General features: G+C 39.2%; 2 protein-coding genes across 6 annotated transcripts in view; one reads left to right on the forward strand and one right to left on the reverse strand.

Annotated features, from left to right (window-relative positions):
• The window catches only part of LOC131667524 (TBC1 domain family member 15), a 107,823-nt gene extending 89,059 nt beyond the window's left edge, over positions 1-18,764 (reverse strand). Inside the window, exons 1-7 of one of the 2 annotated variants that reach the window (XM_058940992.1) lie at positions 18,671-18,763; positions 18,140-18,232; positions 17,566-18,067; positions 17,304-17,480; positions 17,136-17,230; positions 16,867-17,065; positions 16,543-16,760 (exon numbers count right to left, since the gene is read on the reverse strand). In XM_058940992.1, coding sequence (XP_058796975.1) covers positions 16,543-16,760; positions 16,867-17,065; positions 17,136-17,230; positions 17,304-17,480; positions 17,566-18,067; positions 18,140-18,232; positions 18,671-18,703 — 1,317 coding nt within the window. In that variant the 5' untranslated portion in view covers positions 18,704-18,763. Of the gene's footprint in view, positions 1-16,542; positions 16,761-16,866; positions 17,066-17,135; positions 17,231-17,303; positions 17,481-17,565; positions 18,068-18,139; positions 18,233-18,521 lie in introns of both variants that reach the window. The other variant, XM_058940993.1, reaches the window with a different exon arrangement.
• A 47-nt stretch (positions 18,765-18,811) lies between these two features.
• Positions 18,812-20,041, forward strand: LOC131667525 (gem-associated protein 8-like). 4 transcript variants are annotated; one of them, XM_058940995.1, is made up of 3 exons: positions 18,812-18,923; positions 19,039-19,400; positions 19,483-20,041. In XM_058940995.1, the coding sequence occupies exons 2-3, from the start codon at positions 19,174-19,176 to the stop codon at positions 19,985-19,987; spliced, it is 732 nt and encodes a 243-aa protein (XP_058796978.1). In that variant the 5' UTR covers positions 18,812-18,923; positions 19,039-19,173; the 3' UTR covers positions 19,988-20,041. The 4 variants fall into 4 exon arrangements, with proteins under 4 accessions (XP_058796978.1, XP_058796977.1, XP_058796980.1 ...); XM_058940994.1 differs by having other exon boundaries at positions 18,830-18,972; XM_058940997.1 differs by having other exon boundaries at positions 18,842-18,972; positions 19,149-19,400.
• Positions 20,042-23,718: the final 3,677 nt, after the last annotated feature.

The following is a 23,718-nucleotide window of genomic DNA, read 5'->3' on the forward strand; positions in this document are numbered from 1 at the left end:
TTTACGAAAAATAGTTTCATACAAAAGTTGCTCAACTTGAGGACATACCCTTATGACCTTGCCTGTGACCTTGGAGGTCAGGTTCAAGATTATTTCAAGGTCAACTTTGTTTTTTTACACGGGGCCCCTCATTTTGACCCCGGATTCGGAAAGCGTTGATTCGCCCCTTTTATCATATGCTAGCGCAAGGCCGTATGCTTTTCTAGCTTAACCATCCATTTTACCCCATAAAAGTAACATTTACCGTGAATTGAAGAGAATTTTTTTGTTACAAATTTTTATTAAAAATTAAATCAAAAGCCTTTTGTTTCGGAGTATGCCGAATTATACTGCGCGTGAACGTGTTGACATGATTATTATTCTTGGTCTAGCCGGAGGGAATTATCGTAGAGCTGCAAGACTTTATCAAGAACGTTTCCCGTACCGAAGACACCCTACTCGTAACACCATTCGAAGGGTTCATGTGAAAGCTCAACAAGGACATTGATTTCGTACGCGAAGACATCATACTTACGATGAGAATGATGTTCGCGTGCTTGTGATATTGGCAATTATTCATGACAATCCTCATATTAGTACATTACAAATTCAAAGAGAAACTGGCATACCAAAACAAACTGTCTTGAGAATTTTGAGAAGCCAAAAATTCCGACCATATCACATCACTCTCACTCAAGCCATCACACCAGATGACATGGAAAGACGACTGGAGTTTTGTCGTTGGGCAAGAGAAATGATTCAAAACGACAGAACTTTTTTCCGTAATGTCATGTTCTCTGACGAAGCTACTACTGTGGGCAAAAAGTAAGGTGAATTTGTTTGTAAAATGAAAAATCTTTATTTATTCTTCTACATCAATGTCATCCCCTTCGAAGTAATCCCCTCCCGATAAAATACACTTATGCCAACGTTTTTTCCAATCCTCGAAACATGCCAAATAGTCCCTTTCCGGTATAGCCATCAGCGCCTTCTTCGATTCAGCTCTTATCTCCTCAATCGACTCGAAACGCGTTCCCCGGAGTGGTCTCTTGAGTTTTGGGAATAGCCAGAAGTCACACGGAGCCAAATCAGGCGAATACGGTGGTTGCGGAACGATATGCGTCGAATTTTTGGCGAAATGGTCACGAAGAACGAGTGCAGTGTGAGATGGTGCATTATCGTGATGCAAAAACCAAGAGTTGTTGGCCCATAATTCTGGTCTTTTTAGACGAATTGCTTCACGCAAACGACGCATAACGCTCAAATAATATTCCTTATTAACAGTTTGGCCGGGTGGAAGGAATTCATAGTGCACCACACCACGAAAATCGAAGAAAACTGTCATCATGACCTTGATTTTTGAACGACTTTGACGTGCTCTTTTCGGTCTGGCCTCGCCTTTAGCACGATATTCGCTTGATTGGTCGGTTGTTTCAGGGTCGTAAGCATAAATCCAAGTCTCATCTCCCGTAATCATGCATTTGAGCTTGTCCTGATAGTCAGAAAGCATTGTTTCACACACATCAACGCGGCGACTTTTTTGCAAGAAATTGAGCGTTTTCGGTACCAAACGAGATTTGACTTTTCGTAGGCCCAAATGGTCTTTCAAAATTGTTTTCACAGATCCTTCTGATATTCCGATCATATCAGTAAGGTCTCTAACAGTCAACCGACGATTTTCGAGCACTAATTCCTTCACTTTATTGACGTGTTGGTCATCTGTTGACGTCGATGGTCGTCCGGAGCGCTCCAAGTCATCAACACGTTCTCGACCCTCTTTGAAGTCTTTGTACCACTTATAAACATTTTTCTGCAACATGGTAGAATCACCAAAGGCCTTCCGCAACATCCTCAACGTTTCCGCAGCCGAAATTTCATTCCGCAAACAAAATTTGATGGCACTTCTTTGCTCAATTAAATCAGACATTGTAAAAATCGAAACATGCACTCTTGGTCGTTTGGTAAACACAAGCGTAAATATATTACTGATGATGACATTGACATGAAATTTGTCCCAGATGTCATTCGCAGTCCTACCAACTCAAGAAAAAAAGAACTAGCCGGAAATGCTAAGCCCGCGAAGTTTAAATTGAAAATTCACCTTACTTTTTGCCCACAGTAGTACATTCAAAAATAATGGGGAGCTCAACAGGCACAACTGTCATTATTGGTCAGCTGAAAATCCTCATTGGCATCGACACATAGATCATCAGCATCGTTGGAGCGTCAACGTGTGGTGTGGCATTATCAACATGTGATTGGACCTTACTTTTTTGAGGGAAATGTCAATGGGGAAAACTTTTCTCGATTTTTACAAAATGAAGTAGATGCACTACTGGAAGAAGTTGACCTCCAAACAAGACTGAGAATGTGGATGCAGTGAGATGGAGCTCCTGCGCATTTCCACAGAAATGTTAGAGCTTACCTGGACAACAGATTCAATGGTAGATGTATCGGTTGCGGTGGACCAGTTGCATGGCCACCACGATCTCCCAACTTGACATCTCCTGACTTTTACTTATAGGGATACTTGAAGAATATCGTTTATCAAGAACAACCAACTACCCGAGAAGACATGATGGATAGGATCAGGATCGCATGTCAGAACATACCGCAGGATGTACTACTAAGGACAGTAGATAATTTTCATCGGAGAATTGAATTATGCATTCAAGGAGAAGGAAATGTCTTTGAACACTTACTGTAAAATATTTCACATGTAATTAACAATTGATTAATTTGGTAAATAAATAGTAAATCTAAAATACTTTAATCACTTATCTTCTTCATCACATTACGACCATGAATAAACAGGGCAACATAGACCGCACACGTGACGGCTAAACAAGACGTTGAGTAGAATTTCCGGTCTTTCCGAATCCGGGGTCAAAAATAGGGGGTCCCGTTTAAGAAAACAAAGTTGACCTTTAAATGACCTTGAACCTTACATCCAAGGACACAGGCAAGGTCATGAGGGTATGTCCCCCTCCAAGTTGGACAACTTTTGTTTGAAATATTTTTCGCTATCCCCACTAGTTTCCGAGAAAACGTACTGGCTCACTTAAAATGGTCCAACCTGTATATTGAGAAGTGGTCAGAGCCTCGAGTGTTATCAGTTACTTTAACTTTCATTAGGTGCATAATGTTCAGAGTAGAGAAAACCAAGTCGATATTGGATTTGGTGTTATTACTTGATTTAACATGAGTATAGGTGTCTGTATTATGTAAAAATAAACCAAATTTTTCGGATTGTTCTTGTAAACTTATATCATTAACGTCTGTACTAGCACAGTTCCATGTTTCGTTATGAGAATTAAAATCGCCTAAAAGGATCGAGTTGCTAGGAGTTTTAATACTTCTCAATAAGTCACCCTATTTATTATAGTTTAAGACGATTTCAAGAGGTTTATAATACGCTATGATTAATACTGTATCCCTGAGATTGGTAATTTTAATTTCACATATTTCTGTGTATAGATTAATATTCGTTTTATTTTTAACTCACTATAATTATACGTATTACATATTAAGAAAACTGTACCTCCCCTCTTATATATTCTCTATCTTTTCGCAAGGTGTTAATGCTTGAGAAAATGAAATTGTCGCAACCTTTTAGCTATGTTTCAACACAAATGAAAACGTCAATTTCTTACATAATCTTTTCTATTTCTTTTTCTTTTTAACAGCGCTTCGTGGATTCCAGTATAGTATTCGCATGTTAGTGTTATGAATTTTTTTATTTACATTTTTTATTTTAAGAATATTAATATAATAGCAGTAATTAAAAAGAGTTTTCTTTTATTCATCAATTGTCACTTTGATCATCATCTATTTGACTATCACCCATTTAGCCATCACTATTCGATAATTCTTCAAGTGTCATTTCAACGTCTTGTGTGTGTGTGCAAATAGATGTTTTGTGATGCTCATAATTCTTCTCTTGATATTCTGGTCAGAGATATGGGTGTGTATGTTCGTTAGCATGACTAAGAGTGCATCAATATTTGTGACATATATTTTGGCAAGTATTTGGACATTATGATAGTCATCAGAGTATTTCTCAGTCAAGAATGTACATAATTGTAATAAAGAAATTAGGTGAGTTGCTATTACTTCTTTACTGAAATTTCGAGCTGCAGAATCAATCAGAGTTTGCAGGTGTCCAGGTTGTTCTTTGTAGTTCGTATGTATTTTTTTCTGTTTTTTCTTTTCTCGTTGTATTTTTTTATTACTACTATCATTTCATCCTGCTTTTGGCTGCAGTTATCTGTTGATTTAGAGCTAATCGATAATTGTCTTTTGGTTGCGTTTGTTTTTTTTCCAAAATATTAGGGTTTCTGAATAGATTCTGATCATTAAATTCCTTCGGTAGATCGGGAGACGATTTTGTTGTAAAGTTATGTTCACAGAATTATTATTAATGTTTACATCGCTGTTCGCGTCTGTTGCTACTGTATTTTCGTTGTTTTGCTCATTAGCTTGTGTTTCTGGAATGGTTAGTGATCCTTTTTTTTCTTGCAATATTAGGCTGTATGGCCTTCTTCATTACAAATAAAGCATATAATTTTGTCAGTGGATATGTAAATATGATGTATCGAATCACCGTAATTCATTGTCAGTTCCTTTGGTAGATTATTTATATCCTCGGGGTCTATATATATATTTGTCTACGAAAGCTTAGTACATGCATGAATCTCGTTTCTACGAAATCAAGCTTGATCCAACTCATGGTCAATTTCGAAGTGACTCCTTTGACTTTCAATACTGATTCTATTTCATCGTATAGAATGTTGGGATGTATATTAGATAATATTACTCTTCTAGACTTCGTCACGTAGGGTCTAACGTTAAGCTTATGACTTTATATTACAATGTTGTTATTCTCTTCTTTTGTTAGTTATTCTGCATGTTTTAAACTATTCAAATAATAACAAAAGCGATTCTGTGATATTTTCGATGCAGCAATAATGTTGGCTGGAGAAATTTTGGTAGCTATGGATCTTAGGTAGTCTTTCACCTCTCATCCATCAACTGTGTTTATAACAATAGCTTAATCTTTTTTAGGGTAAATACTGTTGCTCAGTACTCTAGAGAAACTTTTTACATTGGAAATTTAATTTTTTTGGATACTTTGACTCTCCTTTTGGCTTTTGGTATTTTCAATCATACTTTGGCTTTGATTGAATTGTTTTAAATTTTTATTGTTATTATACATTGTAATATTTGTTTGCTATATACTGTTGCTAGTTATCAAATTATCAAATTTTATTCATAAGCAAGATTACGACGCCTCGGCAAGACCGCGGCGTAAACTAACTACCGTTGAGTCTTTTGTCGGAACGTAAGCAAACAAGTCTTACTCGCACAACTGCTCAAACCATACTGTTTTATCTTCAATTATATCAGAATATATCCTTTCACCATTTATCTATTCAAATTTATGATCTTTTTCAAGCATAGCTTAATCTGTTTGATAACTTTTTGTAATTCTCTTGTAAGTAGTTTTCGGTGATTTTTCATTACATAAATTATCATAATCATTATCTGAATCACTTTCAAAATCTGAGGAACCAGAATTTTCTATATTTGGTATCTTGCAGTTTTTATCATCTTCTGTGGTATATGATTAATTTTCACTTTCAGGTTTTAGAGAAACAGCACGTCTTGATGGTTTTCGTAGCATTGCAAGTATAAATACGAAAAAAATCGTTAAGAAAACTTCGCAATTTCAGAATGATAGATTTGAATAACTTTTGAGTTAGAAAATCATGTTATATTTTATCGACTTCAATCGATCTGACCAAATACGCTTTAGTAAAAATTTTTCGAGAAAAAAGATGGGTAACACTAAGAGTACAATCTTAATATATATTTTATAGTGCAGTTAGATAATTTTTTTTATTTAGAGCCTCTTAGAACATGGAAATGTTGTACATTTAGACCTCAACTTATTTTGTGAAATTCTAAAAATTGAAACGATTGAAAAGAATTCGCACAATGTTTTATAATATTTTGCTCAAAAACTATACGCTTTAGGAAAAAATTTAAGAAAAAAAAGTCTTAGAGATAGCTAAAGAATACTATAGAATTTTTTCAAAATTTTTTGTGACGTCGGGATCACTTTCAAGTACGCTTGGAGTAAGCGTAAACTCAGGGTTCCTCTGATTTGGCTGTCGTGTAACACATAAGCCGGGACGAGCAATATTGTTGCGTGAAGAAAAGTGTATACTATCCAAATATAATATATACGGTATATATATTATATTACACTTGGCTGACTTTTTGACTGAGTTTTCGGCTGACTTATTGTATATATATACAGGATATATATTATATTATATACAGGAAAGCGGAATAACTATATTGACGAGGAAATTGCATCGGAAAATCAGCTGCGAAAATTGCATCGTGAAATAGAAAAAAAAGATATCTCAATCAAGGAGTCATTATGAACAGGCTGTCCGATGTAATTCGCAATGATTTCATTTATTTAAAAAATTCCTTCCCTTTTTCCTTTGCATAATTACACTATCTCATCATGTTACCATGATAAGAAAAGAAAGTTTCAACACAATCAAGTAGTTTAACTCCGCAGTGAAAAAAAGAAATAAATTTTTTAAACAAACTAAACGGATAGCAATTGTAATCGAGAGCCTGCTTATGATTTCTCATCGATCAAATAAATTTTTATTTTTGTAAAAATTGAATTTTCTCAATCGTTTTCCCGATGCAAAAAGAGAGCTCGGCAAGATTGTTAGATAGAGGAACTACACAGCAAAAGTGATAGTAATCTTGTAAATAAACTTCATCGACGAGAAATCAATAGCCGCGCTTTCACCTACAATTCTTATCAAGTTAGTTTATTATAAAAAAAACTAAATAGTTTATTAAAAAAAAATTCAAAAAATCAATTAATATTGGCTAATTTTTAATCAATAGACAACTAAGGAGTTTTTTAGACGCAGGATTTTCAATGAACACGTTTCGCGGAATATATTTTTGAATTTTATTCGTTTTTAATTTGTTGATCTTGATTGTATTAGGCTCGCATATAACTGTTTAAATACGCGCTTTTTTTTTCGACAAGTCAGCGTTATCTTTCGTCATGCACAATTTACTATACGAGGGTGATCCGATAAGTACTTAGCCTACAAAAGAAAAACGAAAATTTTGGAAAAGTGGCGTTTTATTTTTCAACATAGTCTCATTTTAGTTCGATACACTTGGCCCAGCGATGCTCCAACTTCTTTAACCCATCTGAAAAATACGTTTCCTCGAGGTCTGAAAAATAGGCTTCCGTGGCAGCGATTACCTCCTCATTCGACTCAAATTTCTGCCCGGCGAGTGACTTTTTCAAGTTTGGAAACAAAAAGAAGTCGCACGGGGCTAAATCTGGAGAATACGGTGGATGGGGCAGCAGTTCGTAGCCTAATTCGACCAATTTGGCCATGGCGACGGCGGAGGTGTGAGCCGGTGTGTTGTCATGGTGGAAGAGCACTTTTTTCTTCGCCAAATAGAGCCGTTTTTTCTGCAATTCGACGTCGAATCGGCCCAATAATTCGGCATAGTACAGCCCTGTGACCGTTTTGCCCCTCTCCAGGTAGTCGATGTAGATCACACCTTGTGAATCCCAGAAAACAGTGGCCATCACCTTTCCGGCCGATGGGGCAGTCTTCGCCTTCTTCGGAGCACTTTCGCCGGGTAAAGTCCACTGTTTCTACTGTTCCTTGGTCTCTGGTGTATACCAGTGGATCCATGTTTCGTCGACTGTCACGAAACGACGCAGAAACTCCTTCGGATTGCACTTAGACAGCGTCAGACATTGCTCTGAAGTTGTCTCACGGTTGCGCTTGTTGTCCGGAGTGAACAAATGCGGCACCCATCGCGCCGACAGCTTTCTCATGCCCAAAATTTCATGCAGGACATGACTCACGCGGTCTTTTGAGATGCCTACGATCTTAGCTATCTCGCGCACCTTCAATCGTCGATCTGCCAATACGAGATCGTGAATTTTTGTCACGTTATCCTCCGTGGTAGCCGTTTTCGGAGCACCTGGACGTGGCTCTTCAAAAATCGATATGCGACCACGTTGAAACTCGTTAAACCAATTTTTGACGGTCGCCATCAAAGGAGAAGAGTCACCGTACACAGCATCCAAGCGCTTTTTGATTTCGCTGCGCGATTTCCCTTCCAAAAACAAGAATCGAATTGTAGGGACTGCAACGTCGCCATTTCCCGACGCCACGCGGCAACACCGCAGGAAGCAACACCTACAGCCGCGAAGTTGACTCTCAACCGTATCAGTTCGTAAGATGGCCGCAGCGCAATCGGACCTGCTCCTCGCGTCGCTACGTCTCACCAGATGTTAACCGGATCTCTGTCTTACCTGTTGTGCCTAACTAATAAATAACATCTCTATTTCACCAACAAGTGTGCTGTCCGTTACTCATCCTCCCTCGCATCCGCTAAAATGGTGACCCCGACGTGATTTAGACGGATGACGATCGGATGCACGTAACACGTCGCTACCGGTTCGAAACTTTGCGCGTCGATCGCGCCTGCTCCTGCCTGTTGCAGTGAATGACGCAACAAGTGCACGACCGCGGCCGATTACGCGCGCTTTCGCTGCAAAGCTAGCGAAGGACAAGAAAAAAAATAGTGCCAGTGAAAAGTGCGAGAAAATGTCCTTCCCGGCAGAACAAGACGACGCTCAAAGGCTGGCCGCGCAGCTTCAGCATCTTCAGCATCTTCAGGTGCAGCAGCAACAAATCTTGGCCAGCAATCAAGCCTTGGCAGGACGCTGCAAACTCCCCGACTTCTGGGAATTCTCGCCGGAAGCATGGTTCGTGCAAGTCGAATCCCTCTTCGAGTGCCACAACGTGCAGGACGACGCGAGGCGATACAACCTCGTCGTAACGGCGCTCAAACCGGAAGTGCTCAAGGAGCTTCTCGATGTCACGCGGAATCCGCCGACCGAGAGCAAATACGACACGCTCGAGGCAAGGATGCTCGAGCGTTTCGCCAAGACGTCAGAACAACAGCTGCGCACTCTTTTTACCGGCCTGTCAGCAGAAGGTAAGAAGCCCTCGCAGCTGCTTCGAGAAATGAAAAATCTCGCCGGCACGAGCATCACCAACGAAGGGTTGAAAATCAAGTGGCTGGACCTGCTGCGTACGAACTCTCGTGGCGTGCTGAGCGTTCTAGGTGACACCTCGCTCGACGAACTGGCCAAGGCGGCTGACCACTTGGCAGAGCTCGCACCAGTGTCAGTTGCGGCACTCGGACCGGCATCACGCAGCCACTCTCCGCACCGCCCGGATTCAGTTTTAGCAAAGGAGATTGCCAATCTCACCGCCACTTTAAGCCAGGTGCTCTCTGCTACCAGGATGGTGCTGGAGATAGTCTCCACTCGGCCGCTATTACAGTAGAGCAGTAAAGGGCGCGGACGCAGCCGCTACCGCAGCAGTGGAGCCAGGTCGATATTGCCGGTGCAGAATGGTTTCTGTTACTACCACCATCGCTTCAGTGCTGACTCGCGCACCTGCCGTGCGCCCTGTTCCTGGAGAGGACCAGCCAGCCAGTCCGGGCCTTTAAACTAAAGGCGCTGCCGTCTGTCCAGGCGGCACACGGCAGCGGACTGCCTCAGGAAAACCGCCTATACACATCACCAACAGGAACTCTGGCCTGAGTTTCCTCGTCGATTACGGCTCGGTCGTCTCGCTCCTGCCCCGCACGGCTGTGCGTTCGACGCAGCCCTTGCCAGCGGAGCCGCTGCAGCTGACAGCTGCCAATCCAATCTCTCCCCGATAGCGACATATGGGCGCCGCATCCTGTCCCTCAACCTCGGGCTCAGGAGAGACTTCGAGTGACCCTTCATCGTCGCAGACGTCGACTGCGCCATTCTTGGCGCCGACTTCTTGGCCCACGCGGGCCTCATGGTGGACATGCGGAACCTCCGCCTAGTGGACACTCACTTCACTGCACGCCACAGGAAAGGTGCACGCAGTGCGCGTACACTCGGTGGCCCTGCTCAGCATCCTGGCGCACGAGGACCTGGACCTCAGCAGGAGGAAGCAGTACAACGAGCTGCTCCTGGAATACACAGACGTCACACGTCCCAGGACGGAACAGGCTACACTCAACGGCACGCCAGTGATGCACCATATCCATACTACAGGACCTCCTGTCTACGAGCGCCCACGCAGGCTCCACGGCGAACGCCTGCAAGCAGCCAAAGGAATCTTCTAGGAGCTTCAGGAGCGCGGCATCGTCCGCCCCTCATCCAGCCAATGGGCCAGCCCCTTGCACCTCGTGCCGAAAGCCAGTGGAGGTTTCCGAGCCACTGGAGACTACAGGCGTCTCAACGCCTGCACGCAGCCGGACCGCTACCCACTGCCTATCATCGAGGACCTTCTCCACAGCTGCCACGGCGCTAAGGTCTTCTTGACAATCGATCTGGAACGGGCGTTTTACCAGATCCCCATGGTAGAAGAGCATGTGGACAAGACTGCTGTCGTCACCCCCTTTGGACTCTGGGAGTACCTCTTCTTGCCGCTCGGTCTCAGGAACGCCACCCAGACCTTCCGCGCTTCATGGACTCGCTCCTGCGTGACTGCCCATTTGCGAAGCTTTACATCGACGACATCATCGTCGCCTCCAAAGACCACGAGGAACATCTACGGCACCTGCGCATCTTGTTCGAGGTGCTGCGCAAGGCGAGACTCTCCATCAACCTGCGGAAGTGTGTCTTTGGCAGATCACAGGTAACTTACCTGGGTTTCACCGTCACGCCGCAAGGATTCCAGCCGCCAGAGCACAGGGTCACGGCCATCGAAAACTTCCCAAAGCCCACGACAATCGAAGAGCTGCGTCGCTTCTTAGGAATGGCCAACTACTACCGGCGCTGCTTCCCGCACACCGCTCACCTACAAGCTCCGCTGGACAGTCTTCTCTGCGGCGCACCAAAGCGCAAGCGCGCTCAACTCCAATGGAGTCCCGAAGCCGAGGAAGCTTTCAAACAGTGCAAGCAAGCACTGCGCGACGCCACCGTCGCCAACTTTCTCTCTCCCACAGCACAGCTATCGCTATCAACAGACGCCTCGGACGTCGCCATTGGTGCCGTCCTCGAGCAGTGCGTCGACTCAACCTGGCATTCCGTGTCCTACTTCTCCAGGAAGCTCACGGAAGTGGAATCAAGATACAACACGTATGATCGCGAGCTACTAGCCGCCTACGCTGCTGTCAAGTACTTTAAACGCTTTCTGGAAGGACGAAGCTTTACCTTAGGGACTGACCAAGCCCTTAACCGTCGCCGGTAATCAATCAACGGACAAGGCTTCTCCAAGACAGCAGAGACACCTCAACTACCTGCTGCAATTTAACGTAACGTTCCAACACGTCAAGGGGGAGGACAACGTAGTTGCCGATGCCCTCTCCAGAACTTGCGCCATCGAAATGCCCTCTGCCCTGCGCGCACAGGATATCGAGGAGGCCCAGATGGTCGACGAGGAGCTCCAGAATCTGCTCAACAACAAGGTCCTTGGCCTGCAGTTTTTATCCATCGACGGTGCTAGCATAGCGTGCAGCTTTGCAGACGACATCGTCAAGCCGTATCTGCCCAAGCCTCTACGACGTCGCGCTTTCGACGCTCTGCACTCACCTGCCCACCCAAGTGCTCGGGCAATGGTGAAAATGCTTGCCGAGAAGTTCACTTGGCCTGGCATCAAGAAGGACGCAAACAACTGGGCACACGCTTGCGATGGCTGCCAACGAGCCAAGGTCAGCAGACACAACTGAGCTGCTCTCAAATCCTTCGATGTCCCGGACAACCGCTTTGAGCACGTCCACATGAACATTATCATACTGCCTCAGGTGGGCGAGCTTCGCTACTGTCTCACCATGATCGATAGATTCTCGAGGTGGCCAGTAGTCATCCCCCTGGCGAACATCACAGCTGAGACGGTGACTGCTGCTTTCGTACAAGACAGGATCTCTCACTACGGCTGCCCGCTGACCATCACAACCGATCAGGGCACTCAGTTTGAGTCAGCCCTGTTCGCCGCACTTGCCCGCATGATGGGATCGCAGCGCATCCACACCACTCCCTACTACCCACAAGCCAACGGCTTAATCGAGCGAGTGCACCGCACTCTCAAGACAGCGCTGATGTGCGAATCGCACGTACCATGGCCGGATCCCTATCTTCTAGGCTTGAGAAACTGCTACAAGGAGGACTTGCAGGCTTCACCAGCTGAAATGCTTTTCGGGACCACGCTACGGCTTCCAGGAGAATTTTTCGTGTCGAGCAGTCTCCCAGCAGAGTCGCACGTTTTCGTCAACAACCTCCGGAGCCTGATGAGGACTATTCGAGCAGTGCCAGCCTCGCAACATTCCAAATACCGTGCTTTCACGCATAAAGCACTGGAGACCTGCACGCACGTCTTCCTGCGTGTTAACAGCGTACGCAAACCGCTACAACCGCCTTACACGGGCCCCTACAAAGTCTGCCGTCGCCTCGACGACAAGGTGTTCGTTATCTTGGTGAATGGCGTGGAGAAGACGGTTTCCTCGGATGGCCTAAAATCAGCTTTCCTCGACACGGACGAAAGCTCCAGCCAACAACCAGCGATCACGGTCTCGGAGCCAACAACAGCAAATAAAGCACAGCCTTCCCAGCAACTAGTTCCACCATTACAGCAAGAACCAGTTCCTCCACCTTCACAACAACCAGCTCCGCTATCACAGCAAGAACCAGTTTCTCCACCTGCACAGCAACCGGTTTCTCAACAAATCCAGCAACCGACAACTCGGCCAGACAAGCAAAAACCGAGCCAGAAAGATGCTCTCGATCCTACGCAAAAGGGTCTCGTTCCCTTCGATTCCCACGAAGGTATCTGAGGAGGGAGTACCCGTGGGGACTACAACGTCGCCATCTCCCGACGCCACGCGGCAACACTGCAGGAAGCAACACCTACAGCCGCGAAGTTGGCTCTCAACCGTATCAGTTCGTAAAATAGCCGCAGCGCAATCGAACCTGCTCCTCGCGTCGCTGCGTCTCACCAGTTATTAACCGGGTCTCTGTCTTACCTGTTGTGCCTAACTAATAAATAACATCTTTATTTCACCAACAAGTGTGCTGTCCGTTACTCATCCTCCCTCGCATCCGCTAAAGAATCATCGACCGATACTGCTCTTTTTCCATTTTTCAAAAATCAACGGACACACTTGCTTTTATACGCTCTCAAAAATAAACTACAACTCCGATCCGGCTGAAATCTTGACAGTAACCATCGAGAAGGTTGTACTACGTGATAGAATATTTCTTTTGCGAGAGTGGCGCCATCGGGCGGTGAGGCTAAGTACTTATCGGACCACCCTCGTATTAACTGCTTTCACTATCACACAAACCGTATACGTACCTTATATTTATATAACATTTTCATGATCAATCATTGAAGATTAAGTTTACAACATTATCAATTACTATAAATTATCTTTTCAAAATTCGATTAATAACGAAAGATCTTAATCCATTTCACAAGCACCCACTTGCAACGTATAGCGAATGAATTGAAGTGAAACGTAAATAAATTGTAACGGTACAGTCTGATTTGCCTTTTGTCCCACTGCAAAATAGCAACCCGTCGTACACAAGAAAACTGAAGAAAAGCGGTACTTGAACGAAGGCGCTCTTCTCATATACATGTAAATGTGTTAGGGCAATTTGGCAATGCAAAATCGACAATTGCAAAGTTTTTTCTAATGAACAAAAGCATTTTCAGTCAATTTTTATGCGCTGATCTCGAATCTCAAGTTATTATAGTCATTAAATATGTATTTATTAGTTTAATTTAATTTACAAGTAAATATCGTTAGTAATTTTGCAACAAATAAATATATTGCAAATTCGAATATACAAGAGCGATCGTAGCGTATTAAGACAGAGAAGCAAGAATTTGACACTTTGATGACTGATTTTTGACTGAGTTATCAATAAATAAAAAATTTATAATTTATTCAAACAATTAAAATTACGTTGCATATATATACTGTATATATCTATAAAATTAATGATTACGATTGTTACCCATTTGTTGATTTTATAATGGCTAAAAGAGGAATTTACAAATTCATTTTTTAATTATTATTCAAAAATGGATTGTTAAGTGTATCGTTTTTATTTTGAATAATGTTCCATTTATCACAAGCGATTTTTTTATGTAAAAATTTTCCGTAAATTTATTGTAAATTTTGTGTTATTTACATATCTAACTTATACCACTGTAACGGCGGCTCAAAAAAAAAAAAGAATAAGACAAAAAAATACCGACCACACACTTAGCTCGTAAATTAAGATGAAAAACTGCGTACAGCTGAATAAAGACAATTTTTCCTGTGACCGGCAGTTTTCGGCTCGCGCATCTGGCAATTTTCGGATGCTGGAGACAATCAGAGCGATTTTACGATCGCGTCATCCGGAGTAGCCAGATTGCGCGCATCTTTAGAAAGTAGAGACCTGCAGCGCACATGTGCATCCTGCCAACAGTACTATTATTTTATTTTAAATAATTTATTCTCATTATTACTAATTTCTTTTAAATTAAAGGAAGCGCATTTGCTTGCAAGTCTCTTAAAAAATTGCGAAATTTATCTATTGTAAGTAACATTCGAGTAATCAATAAGGACTATTTATATTAATGTTTTTTTGCTCGGATAAGTTTTAATTTCATACCTAAATATAAATATGGGAATAATTCATTATCTTCCCGTATTGGTTTATTTTCTTTGCGAGTTTTGTATGTATAATTGTTGGATGCGCTCAACTTTGCGTTAGACAATTTAAGAATGGCTTGAACGAAAGTTATTAATTATATTTATTGTAATTAACTCTGATTTTTTCAGCATTTCTCAAAGCTTTTTAATAATTAATTAATAGTTAAAACTATTAATATCCTGATTGTTTTTAGATAAATGTAATTCTTAACTTTTGTTCTGTCCTTTAGTTTTATTATAGATTAAGAAATATTTTTGTAAAATTAGAGTACCACACACACAATTGAATTTCAATAGAATTAGATAAATAATTAAAGGTCAAAATAGTACATAGAGGGCCATCTATGTGAAGAGGGCCCAAAGCGCTTAAATGAGGCCACTCCCGGACGCTCCGCCCACGACCAATTAGGGCCCAAATTTCACCCACGCTTGGGACACTCCCTAAATTTTCCAGCCAATTAAGCAAGGAAAATTTTAAGTTCCTCCTGCCTAAAAGGATCAAAATTTAAGAGTGGGATGCTGGTGCGAAAGGACATAAAAGGAGTCCCCCGTGAAAATTAGAGGAGTTCCACCCCAGTTATCCGAGGACAACAGTAGTAGAAGTCAGCAAGCCAATAACTCCAGAAGCCAAATACCCGACAACGGATCAACAAGGGACAACCGGACGAATCTTACAGTGTGTGTGTGGTACTCAACCCTGAAATAAAGAAACAAGAAGGAAAAATAAAAGAAAAGTAAGTTAAAATTTTTAGTTTCTGTCTCTCACTTTCTTTTCTGTCCGTTTCCAATAGTCAGAGTTTCATTAAGCAAGTGTCTGGTGAACCTCTTCCCCCTTTTAAGAAGTTAATTAAGCGAGCGTCTGGCGAACTTCTCTACCCTTTTAAAGAACACATTAAGCGAGTGTCTGATGTGTTCGTGATAACACTTTGTTATCACAGTCCTGACAGGAGTTTTTCTCTCGTAACAATATTGCTCGTCCCGGCTTATGCGCTGTGCGCAAGCCAAATCAGAGCAACCTGAGAAACACGTCTTCCTCAGACGTACCTGAAAGTGACCCCGACGTCACACCACTTATAATTTTAAAAGGCGATTTTTCCTTGAGAAACGACTTATACTAAAAAATTTGTTATTCTATACTTGATTTTTTAAATCACTAATTTTCAATTTCGATCAAGTCATTTTGTGACAAAACCTGTACAAAGTTTATGCTAATATCAAAAATAGCGTGGGGCTACCAAGCGTAGAAAGGAGTCAATTTCTCAAGTATTGCTCATCGCTGCGGCAAGAGGATTCACTGTCCTACCTTGTTTAACAGCGCGAGCATTGAACGAAATACAGACTCAGCTATTTCCTGAGACTGATTTCATTATTCAATGGTTAGCCTGCTAATTCCTTTTCCTTACGATAATTTAAGCGCTCAACTCATAAGACTCTCTCTCTTATGAAAAAAAAGTAGCCTTAGACTATCTCCTCTCTGAAATAAATAATTTCCTAGAAATTAAATTGAATATTTGTTGCGGCGCTGTTGGGCTTCTCCTCGATAGATGCAACAATACTCAATTGTATTTTCAACGGCTCATCGAAATAACGAATACTGTGTTCGCTATTCAGTGACTATTGAAATATCAATACTTATAGAGCATTCACGTGTCAACTTCTTGCTTACTCTCGGAAACGCGATTACAAATAAAACAATTAGAGTCCGAACTATTTACTTTAGTAACGTAAGATAGAATCAAACGTTACAAAATGAATATCAAATTTCTTGCAAATCATTATATAGTAACTTACAACTTTCTCCATAAATCCAACGAAACACCAGAAAGCATCAACTTCATTGTCCATGAGGCAAAGTATTGGACTGAGCAAGTCACTCATACCTTGTACATATCCCAAGTCAAAATTGTACATTACATAGGTCATCAAAATATCATGTAGTTGTATTAAATGAGGATTTTTATCACCAGAATAATAAGGATGTGTTCTGTCTGTTCTATTAACATCTTTTTCTGGAATTTGAATTTCATTTCAGATACAAGATCATTAAGAACAATCATCTTTTCTAAAAAAATATTACACTTGTGTTATATTTTGAATTTTATCATAACATAATACCTATTAAATTTTTCCTATCTCGATAATCTGAAAACCGGTTTTCCTGATCTATGGTCATATACTTCCACTGCGATTTCATTGTAAAATATTCATCAGTTTTCTTTTTCTTTAATTCCATTCTTTCAGCAGATGTTGCATTCCACGGATAATAATTTAACAAAAATTTCCATACTTCATAACGTAATGAAGGAGCGATACCCTATAATATAATAATTTAAACCATTTGAAATATTAAAAATGATTTTTGTACTAAAAATAGACAAACTTACTCCTCTGAAAATCATTTCTTGCACAGTTTCTGGATTTTTCACTCTACCTTCTGAATCTTTCCATTCGTCCCATTGTTCTTGTGTCAAAGGCAGCCCTTAAAAATTTGATTAAAAACATAACTATTTATGAATTTTATTGTTACGAATATAAAGATAATAATTAATTACCTCTAGGACAAGAAGGTTTTTGTGGTAATAAAATTCCTAATCCAGATTCTCCAATGATTTCATACTCTTCTCCAGAACCTACTGACACTGGTGGTTGATGAACATTTACTGTGAGTGAACGATTTAATAAATCAGCTACTGCTTCTTCTACAGGAGGTTTAACTGGCTCTTTATATACTACAAAATATATAACATTAATTTAATGTTATCATGATAATTATACAAAATATAACGATATTTTATATTGGTTAATAATACTTACGCCATACATCAGTCAATTTACTGAAAGCTTCCATAGTTGTTTCATAAGGATGATCATGTAACTTTTGCACAAAGTTCCATACATTATATTCAGATGTGTTTTCTGGAAAAATATCTAACTCAGCAAATGATTTATTCAAATTTGAGCTGACCTCATTAAGAATTAGGTACAAATATTTATCTTGCTTGGATTTAATCCAATTGATAAAGCTGTTCAGAGAATTAAGAAAACTATCAGCATTTGGTAACTGGAAGAAAGCTACATAACTGGAGCCATCTCTAAGCATAAATATCAGCTGTTGACCACTTTGATGTACACGTATAGATTTCAATTCTTTAAACAATATTCTAACAATTCTGCGTCCTAAACAATCTGGCTCTTCTGATAATGATCTTGTTCTACTTGTATGCGAATCAACAAGTGACCATTCCGGATCCTGATCTTGATTTTCAGATACTACTGATACTTCAAGTGGTTTCCATTCTATACATTTCCCAAAACTCTAAAATAATTATTATTTCAGATTTTATTCTAATACCATTTTAGAATTATCTTTCAAAATAAAAATATTTACATATTCCACAATATTCAGTGTTCCTGTACTGTGCACTTCATCTTCTCGAGTACTTGCACTTTGCAATACAACTCCAGTATGACTGCAAAGATCCTATAATATTTATTAAAATTAATTTATTTAAGACTTGATCATTATATAGTAAACTTAAGTGTATAACCATCAATCACATAAAATAAATCATGATAAAACACTAAAATAAATAAGTTACTAACAAATATGTTTTAATTTTGGAAGAATATGACTGAATAAAATTTTAGCCTTGTAAAAATATTTATAAATACACGTTATTTATAAAAAGTAGAATATTTTATAATTCACTTTGTGAGATTTAGTAAATCACTGCAACAGTATGAATTAGTTTCCTAACGTCTACACTTACTTTTCCTTGTTCCGTTGACTCAAACATATTAAAGATGATTAATATTTCATTCCTGCTTACATCTTAATACATTTTTCAATAAAATCAAATGACGTGAGTTCGAAAATTTCAAAACAGTGATATTGACAATAGATAATATAAAAACATACTTCCCGATTCATGATTTCACTACATAGGTCCATAGGTAATGTTTTTGTTTCATTGTGTTTTGTCGCTACGAATGAGGAATACGGACTGCAACAAACTCGCGCAATAGGTTGGTAAAGTAGAAGACATACTAGATAATAATATCGATATATGTTTTTAGAGCTAAGTGCTCAGGATAGTGTCCTCATCTATAGCATATGAGTCATGTGTGTTACTGCTAAAGTTGCTGAATTGTTGTATATATATATAAATAAAGTAAATAATTACCTACCTAACTATATATATATATACTGACATAAGAGCTGTATGTCGTACCTATGCTAAGTATATAAAAATTATCTTATTTTATCTTGTCTTTTTGTATTTACAGTCATCTTTATAGCCTAATGTTGCTTTATTTTTATTCGAACAATTCCATCAATCATGAAAATATCATTGCAAGAACAAATTACTATTAGCATAACACCTATTTTTCAACAGTGCAGTAAAATTTGTCCTAATAGTTATGGAATTTGTTGAATTCAAACGAGAAAAGAAACGAAGAAGACGGCGACATAATTTTGCTAAAAAACATCGTGATCAAATAAAAAATAAGGTTAAGTCTTTCAAACGTAAAAAGTCAGCAATTGAAATCAATAGCAGTAAGTTTATTATGAAAAAAAAAAATGCCATTGCAATGGAAGCAAATTCTTTTTGGAAAAATTATGAAGCTGCACATGAATGGCAAAAGAGGTATGTTATGTTGCTAAAATTTGAAAATATAGTTTTTAAAGTATTTTTAATTATTTATTTCCATTATGAAATTCTATCTTAGGCACAATTTAACATGGTGGAAGACTCAATGTTTTGCTTTAGAACATGAAAATCATTTACTTAAAGAAACCATAACAAAATTAATAAATAATCAAGAGTCTCAAAAAAATATAAGCAATAAACATGCACATAATTCACAAAATTATTGTCAAAATATGAATATTAATCTTGCTGATAATAAAGATAAAAAAAATGCTGATGATACTTTTGAATTTCAACTAAATGAAGATGTGATGAACTTCTTGGCTCAAAGCGTACGTCATAAAATTGAATTAAAAACCAAAAAGAATACAGTAGCTTTAAGTCAAGATAAAGATAGTTTTGTTAGAAAAACTGGTTCGAATGCTGTTTTTATGATTCATAGAAATAACGAAGATATGAAATTTTTATATGGTCAAGCTACATCAAGAATTTTGGCTATGGAAACTGCTCTTCAAACTACAATTGAAAAACATATAGATATATCAAAACCTCGGTATTGGCCTAATATACCCTTGAAATTATAGCACAAAATTGGATGTTCATACCTCATTATTTTTGTAATTTCATAGAATAAATGTTTTGTTTAACAAAAAAAAGCTAATTTTATTATAAAATTTCAGAATTATCAAGGATTTCCATCCAAATCATTGTTTTAATATGTCATATTAAATTCTCATATATAAAAATAATTTCACATAGAACATAAATTCTAAAAGTTACTACTATGACAAAATTATTTATATTCTATAATTACAATGATACAGTGAATAGTAATCTGCACATCTACAGGCTACCCTCCTAAAAATTAGAAGACAAGTCCTGGTATCAAAACTGACATGAGAACTAGTATGAAAGCTGGTACACATGAGATCTTATGTAAGTCCTCGCTTAAGTTCTGATAATCGGATTTCGATTTATGATATTATCTTACAGAATGAGTTCTGGTATGAGAACTTACATGGGAACTGGTATTAGAACTGATCAACTAAAAAAAATTACTATGAAATAAAAAAATTTTTTTTTGTTCTTGTTGCAGTAGTTGTGTTTTGGCACGTATCAGAGGATTAGTTTAAAATGTAGCAAGATTTTTAGAAGGAATGCTTTTTTTCAAGTGGAGATATAAATAATTTGTTAAATTAGGGTTTTTATTTACTGTTTACAATATTTTAGATATAGTTACAGTTCTTTATTAGTTAGTTTTATCTTCACATTACAAGTGCGCACAAAACAACATAACATTTTTTAATCATAGAACTATATAATACGTTATGAAATTACTTATGATATTTGTTTTTCGCTATTGATATTTGGCGTTATAGCTACGTAAACATAATTAATATTTTAATAATTTAGATATTTCTTCAATATTTGTTAATAAATTTAAAAAACTATAGATTGATTTTTCTTATTTCATTTTCACTTTTTATATTTTAATCAGCACTTGTGTAAATAAAAACAAATTAAATTTTTTTCAGATTATTCTATGAACGCGGTAAATAGCTTATTTAATAGAGTAATACATATAGATGATGAAAAAACCTGATGAGAATAACTTATAAATTTTAGAGATTTATATAATTTAAAGAGAAAAACTATTTATCAAACACTTCATTAATTTAAACAGCAGTATTCAATTTTTCTTTATCTGGTTAATTAACAGCAAATTCTAGTTTAAAATAAAAAATAGCTTTAAGTATATAGTTATAAAAAAAAATTTTTTCTTAAATATATAATAAATTGCAACATTCTAGATTGAATTTTAATAAATAAATATTTTAAATGAACTTGATAATCTTTTACAGAACATAAAATTTTATAAAAATCTCTTAATACAAAGTTAACAAATAAAATTTTAAAAAGTTTAAGTGCTACTCGATTTTGCATAGCAAGGAAAGCGCAAGTATACAAAGAAAATATCTAGATATCCTCGTGATGTTTGATGTACTTATAAGGTTTTTTGGATCTTTGTTGCGTACAATGCCGTACATCTTCTCTTCTTCAGCTCTTTGTAATGCTTTTCTTAAATCTTGAATTTTGAAACGTATATTACCGTTTACTTTATTTAAAAAAGCATCTACGTCAACTTTTGGATTTTCCTTGTGCAAGTCATTTAAGTATTTTGTATAAAGGGCTGCATACGTAATGTCAGTGAACATTACGTATGCCAAAGTATTTATTTGTTACATGTATCGTTAGATCTTTAAAAAAATGTTTCGTACTCATCAGTAGTTGCCATTTGTCTTCTTCAAAAGGTACTCTATCACCTATTATTCCTGGTATTATACTGCTGTACATTGTGACGTCGGGAACAGGTCAAACCATATAAAAGCGAGTACAACTCGGGGGCGCCTCGAACGCACATGCGATTCCACCTTCTTACATTTTCAATATTATTACAATAATTAAAACTGGTTTTTATTGGTAGGATCTTTTCAATATTTATCCTTTAACTATCCTTCAACACCTTATCTATTTCTCATGATCACCTTCTTTTTCCACTTTTTATTTTTTCTTAATTGATTTTCTTGGATAAGAACCTAAACGCAATAACTCATCTCGTGTGGCGGCCGGCTCTGCCCCCCATCCCCCCATATTGAGATGAGTATTAACGACGAAAAAAACTATTTAAACAACAGCTACCTAACAAATGTCAGAATGTTAGCTCCATCAGACCAAACAAGAAACAAAAGACTTTTAAATGAAAACAGTAAAACATTACCTGAAAAACTACCCAAAAGGAATCATAATCCTGAAAATTATTCACAATTTAACCAAGGATCTTACCAATTTAAACTAGGAGAAACTCAATTCCCACAATCACAAAGAATAGAATTACCTAAAATTGAAGAATACCCATATGACATACCTCCCCGTACAAAATAATCGTACAACCCGCAGAACCCGATAAAAAAGATGAGCTAAATCAAACAGTCATAACCCCAATTCAAATTGCTAGACATATCACCTCGTTATTCTCTAATGGTTCAATCGATGAGTACATCAGATCAGTCATCCTTAAGGCGGTCAACCCCCCTCCTATCCCACCAGGTCAAAGGTGAGGTTAATAATAATAATAATAATAATAATAATAATAATAATAATAATAATAATAATAATACGGACAGTGTGTCAAGCGGCGGCAGCGGGGTGAGCTACGTCTCTGCCACTGACAGGAAAGAACCGACGACAGGACGAACACCGACAATAACAAACGATACACGAGACGTGACGGAACTGCTGCGGCTCATACAAGAGACGGCGATGAAGATGATCAAGGCATCAAACATACAAAAGAACATGAACATGGTAGTGAAGACGGGAATTAAGACAATTCTCGAGACTGTAGACATCGCGCTGCACAAGCGATCGGACACAGTTTCGGAAAGACGTTCCCAAGACAACAACAATACAGACAGGACAGCGGCAAATTACGAAGAAACGCCACGGATGAAACGAAAACGTTCGCCGGCCGGAACCACGCTGGAGCCCTCACAAAAGAGGCCACCAACGACGGAACCGACCAAGGACTGGCAGACGATAACATGAAAACGATTAGACAAGACAAAAAAGAAAACGGACGTAAAGAATCGGCCTGACAGAGGGGGACAGGCCCACCGGAAAAGGGGTCTGGCTGTTCTGATCAGGCCGGGCACGGACGCGACGTACTCTGACATAGTACGGAAAATACGGACGACGATCGACCCGAAGGAGAGCCACGTGCAGATGACAACCCTGAGGAAGACGAAGAACGGCTTATGTCTTCTGAAGCTACAGGTAGACGCAGACAAGCCGGACGGACGTGAGATGTTTGGACGACAGATCCAAAATACGATCGGGGAAGCGGGCAGTGTCAGGGCCGTGACCTCCAAGGTCCAATTGGAGATCATGGACCTGGACTGCGTTGCGACTCCAAAAGACGTGACGGACGCGCTTAGACGAGAGACGGGACGAGACACGGACTTTCGAGTCCACATTTTCGGTCCAAACCGCGCTGAGCAGTATATGGCGGTCTGCGAATTAGAATCGCAGGAAGCCGATGCATTGCCTCGGCGTGGTCGGATCAGAATTGGCTGAGTGCATTGCCGCGTTCGGAAACGACTGGCGGTGACAAAATGTTACAGATGCCTGGGCTTCGGCCATGTGAAAGCTGAATGCACAGGTAAGGACAGGACGAAATGCTGCCGCAAGTGTGGCACATCCGGACACTACGCGACGGAATGCCAAAACAAGCCGGTCTGCCCACTGTGCTCCGAGG

The sequence above is a fragment of the Phymastichus coffea genome, unplaced genomic scaffold (assembly GCF_024137745.1).
Source record: "Phymastichus coffea isolate CEN01 unplaced genomic scaffold, Cenicafe_Pcof_1.1 PCOF00067, whole genome shotgun sequence".
Lineage (NCBI taxonomy): Eukaryota > Metazoa > Arthropoda > Insecta > Hymenoptera > Eulophidae > Phymastichus > Phymastichus coffea.